The following is a 4,704-nucleotide window of genomic DNA, read 5'->3' as shown; positions in this document are numbered from 1 at the left end:
CTATTCTTTCTCTTTTTTAGGTTGATGCTCTTTTAACCCTGTATAATTGTAAACTGGTGAAACATTTGATGAAAAATTAGATTTGGTAGAATTATTTTTAAAATTTTCTCTGTGATGACATATTACTATTTTAGCCGAAATAAATTTTTATCCTAAAACAATTAAATGTCCAATGGATTGGCTATATGATAGTGGATCGAAAAATCAGGGCATATTTGATTATTAAACTATATACATCCTTTCTTCCATATAAAACTGATTGAGAGTTTATTGAATGGTATACCTGCAGAATATGTACTGATTGCTCTAAATAGTTTTTCTATATCTTCAATATTTGAATACTCGAGATATTTCTTTTTTGCTTCATAGGTAATCTTTGGGTGGTCCGCTCTGTTTGAATGAAACTTATCTAATGTCTCTTGAATATTACCGATATTTAATGTTTTAAATGTAGTAGTATATAATTTGGTGGTGATTTTAATTCCTCTTTAATTAAATTTCTCTTTATTTAAATTTCTATATAATGATGGTGGTGGAAGTGTTATATTACCATTATTAATTAAAAAGCTATTACTGTTTTTATTGTCGCAACCGCTACTACCGCTACTCATATTGCTATCATTACTATTACAACTGTTTATACTATTACAACTTATATTCTTTACTGATAGACAGTAGGTAATGCAAAACTTTTGTAATTATATACCTCATTATGTACCATAATAATATATTCAATATATTATGGTCTATAAATAAAATAAAAAAAAAAATTTTTTTTTTAAAAATAAATTAAAAAATATTCAATTGTTTAATAATGTTTTTATTAAATTATAATAATTTATATTTATTTAATTTGATATAGCTGTATAGGTTATTTTTTATTTTTATAGTTTTAAATTGAGAATTATAATTTATTCTATATTTTGATTTAAAAATTTCATTAAATTCTCTCTTAAATGATATCCTGAATACCTAGCTAATTGTAAAAAAATGATTTAAAAAAAAAATATTAATTAATTTCAAATATTATTTCTATATATTTTAATACTTTATAGGTTTAATTCCGATGAATAAATATTATTATTATCTATTTATAAAAAAATGAAAATTTATTTTTAATTTTATTATTAATTTTTGAAATTCGACTTCATAATTATTAAAAAAAATTATTGTATTTTATATGAATAGTTTTATTTTTTATTAATAATTATCTAGTTTAATTAGTAATCTTTTATATATTTATAAACAAAAATATTTATTACATATTTTATTTTTATTTTTTTTTAAATAAAAAATATATAAAAAACATTTTAAACTATAAATAAAACATGGGAACATTATCATTTATATTTATTTACACATTTTATTATAAAAGAAATAAAACATTCATTTATTTGTTATTATTATTTTTTAATATTAAAAAATAACCTTTTTAATTTTAAAATTACAATAATTTTTTCACCCATTTCCCACTGCATATAATTTATTTTTCATTTATATTTTAATAAAAAAACTTTTCCCCTATTAGATAATAAACATCAATCAAAATATATTTATTGTTATTTTTTAAATAATAAAATTTATTTTTTTTTATTAATTTTTTTTTTATTTTATTTTTTTATTTTTTTTATTTAAATTTATTCTTTAAAAATTACACCCTTCAGTTCTATAATCACCAGAATACTTATTTTTTCAGTTATAAATATTTTTACATATAATAATAATTCATATACTTCTTATTTTCTTTATTTATGGTGTATTCATAATAAACTAATCACATTTGTTGAAATATATTGAAAACAGGTAAAAAAGTTAGATAAACTTTTGTTATGTTAAAAAAGAAAAGAGGTAAAAAAATGAAAGAAAAGTAAAATTATAGTTAGCGATCTCGAACACAACCACCATAAAGGTTTACAATGCTCCCACTTTAGCACTTGGGATAGCAAAACTTTAAATCAAGATATGTTTAATGGTAGAAATTTAGATTGGTTAAATGGTTCATGTATTAGTAATAACCATGACTGTTAAAGTAACTTTTAATGGTTTTGCTTGGTCAATGAGACTTCATTATATTATGGAAAACGCTGCCACTATTGATGAAGCTTTCTCACTTTGGGAATCTACCAATAATACTATGGGTATGTGTCACAGTTTTGCTAGTGCTACCGAAGTTCAAACTGCTCAATATCCAGCATATGCTTTAGAAACTATGAAAGGTTACACTTCTTTCTTTTATGATAACAATCCAAATGAACATTCACCTACTCTGACCCAAACTGGCGCTCAAACTCAAATGGGTTATCCAATGAAGGATGCTGTCTATCGTACAAATCATGGTTATGATGAAACCATTCGTAAATATGAATAGGAGCCATCCATCCCAAATGATGATCCTTGGACTCGTTACATGTTATTCTATACATCATTTAGTTATTATGAAAATGCTGATATTTCAATCTCTGATCTTGAAGCCATCAACATCACTTCAATTTTAGGTAATAAACATAGTATTCAAAATACCTATACCACTTCCCATTTTATGATTGCACAAATGCATGGATGGGTTATAATATCGTCTCTGTTACTTATCACTTTGCTGCCAATAAAATGTTTGTGCTTTTGAAGAAGGCTTTGGTCAACAAAGAGTTTGTGCTGCTTGTGGAACTTATGTTGAAGTTGATTTATCACCATGGTTTGGTTTAAATAATTAAAATAATATAATATTATAGCTTAAAAAAGTAATAGTTGTCTAAAATAAAATTTATTAAAAATATCAAAACTTTATATTAAATATTGTAGTAATAATTTTTATTAAAAATATCAAAAATTTATATTAAATAATACAGTAATAATTTTTTTTATTTTATTAAATTTAAAATTTTAAATAATAATAATTGTTTGTATTTTCTTCATTTGAATTAATCCTGGGAGGCCAATTAGATTTAAAACTATACTATTTTTTGATTTCTATTTCTTTTCTATTCTTATAAACTTCTTGTTCCAAACCATATACAATACTTGAGGTTTTAATTTAGTTTTTCATTCCATCTTTCCCTTTTTGCTTTTTCTTTGGATAATGTCACTTTAAAATCTATTTCTTCTTTTCAATTGACCCCTGCTTGTGGAAGAACTGGAGCTATTCTTATTTGAAATGTTGATAAAGATGTGATTTGTTCTTGGATGATGAAGTTGACTTTCTTAAATTTAACGATTTAATAATTGAAACATAGAATGAAACGATTTTATTAATAATTTGGTCTTCATCTATTTCTTAAAAAGAAATATAGAATGAATTATCAAAACTATTAATTTAATCGCCTTCGATTTCAATATTAATCCGTTTCAAAATCTAAAAGGTCTTCTTCATTTTTATCTTCATCTTTATTATATTGTTGAGCTCTTACAACTTTTGGTACATAGCCAGTACGATGAATATTTTCATTTTGTATTTAAGATGATGAGTCAATTGGTGATGCTGGGTGATGATTTTTCTTTATGTTCTTCTTGTAAATTTTCTGAAGCTGATGATTCATATAGTTATTTGAAAAATGTTATTTTCTTTTCTGGTTCTTATACCCTGTAATGGTGATGAAACTGCTAAATCATCAAAATCTTGAACTTGATTATCAATTTGATTTCAATGAGTTTAAATCAGCAAATTGTGATTTTACCATTGAAAAAATGATTAGAGTAATATTGTTTGGGGTTGCTTTTAATAAACGATCTATTTCTACTTCCATAATATTCAAAACTCTTTGGAATTGCACAAATACTTTTCTTTTTACTGAACTACTCTATAGCGAAACATGTCTTTCTATCATCTTTGAGAACCAACGGTGGCAATGAATGGTGAATTACTTTTGCAAATACAAGGAGATGGTTTAACACATTAATTACAAACAACTACTTGAACTCTTCATTAATTACTTTTAATTTTCTATTGATTTGATTCTATCTTGTTTTTAATTGGCTTACTACCTAGAATAAGCACACATACACATTTGTTCGGTACAACTAATATTACATCAACTAAAGAATTTTTTTCAAGTAATAATTACTTAAAAGTATCTCCAAAAAAAATGTTGTTGTTTTTGTTGTTGTAGTCTTTGTAGCTTTTTGTTGATGTAGTTGTTCTAGTTGTTGAAGATGTTGTTGTTGAATTTGATAAAATAGAAAATCTTGTTGAAATCTTTGATATTGTTGTTGTCTTTGTCTTTCTTGTTCTTGTTGTTGGTATAGTTGTTGTTTTTCTAGTTGTTGTTGTTGACGTAGTTGCATAATCTGGTGATGTTCTAGGTTCATTTGTTGTTGATATGGTAGTTCATGTTGTTGTTGTTGTCTTGTTTGTTGTTGGTATAGTCTTAGATTTTGTTGTACTTGTTCATCATAGAGCATAGATCTTTCAAGTGAGTGTATTCCATCTAGTCTGTCACGATAGTTTCTATGATCGTATCCAAGATGTAGACTTTCTACATATACCTTATCCCTGAAATCGGAATTAAAGGCACAATGATGGCAGTATTCCCCTTTAATGGTAGAGCAACGGCAAGGGCAACGGTTGTTTTTCTTGAAGATGAACTTTCCAAAACAATAATAAAAAATGGCACCAACAACAATAAATAAAAAAATGCACAATAATAAAATATGAATCATTTTTTTTAAAAAAATAAATAATTATTTAAAATAAAATTAAATGTATATAAG

General features: G+C 24.4%; 3 protein-coding genes across 3 annotated transcripts; 1 reads left to right on the top strand and 2 right to left on the bottom strand.

Moving 5' to 3' along the window:
• On the bottom strand, positions 1-611 carry DICPUDRAFT_159678 (uncharacterized protein; the record flags this gene model as incomplete). Its single annotated transcript, XM_003294598.1, has 3 exons — positions 1-125; positions 236-484; positions 551-611. 3 exons carry the CDS (start codon positions 609-611, stop codon positions 1-3), a joined length of 435 nt encoding a protein of 144 aa, XP_003294646.1.
• A 1,406-nt stretch (positions 612-2,017) lies between these two features.
• DICPUDRAFT_159676 (uncharacterized protein) lies at positions 2,018-2,711 on the top strand (the record flags this gene model as incomplete). The annotated part of the gene is made up of 2 exons (XM_003294601.1): positions 2,018-2,354; positions 2,626-2,711. The coding sequence occupies 2 exons, from the start codon at positions 2,018-2,020 to the stop codon at positions 2,709-2,711; spliced, it is 423 nt and encodes a 140-aa protein (XP_003294649.1).
• Positions 2,712-3,142: 431 nt separating this feature from the next.
• Positions 3,143-4,578, bottom strand: DICPUDRAFT_159675 (uncharacterized protein; the record flags this gene model as incomplete). Its single annotated transcript, XM_003294597.1, has 2 exons — positions 3,143-3,264; positions 4,059-4,578. Coding segments are annotated over 2 exons (642 nt in total), but the record flags the coding sequence as incomplete, so codon positions are not given.
• Positions 4,579-4,704: the final 126 nt, after the last annotated feature.

The sequence above is a fragment of the Dictyostelium purpureum genome, assembly GCF_000190715.1.
Source record: "Dictyostelium purpureum unplaced genomic scaffold DICPUscaffold_599, whole genome shotgun sequence".
Lineage (NCBI taxonomy): Eukaryota > Evosea > Eumycetozoa > Dictyosteliales > Dictyosteliaceae > Dictyostelium > Dictyostelium purpureum.
This window is presented reverse-complemented; position numbering and strand designations above follow the sequence as displayed.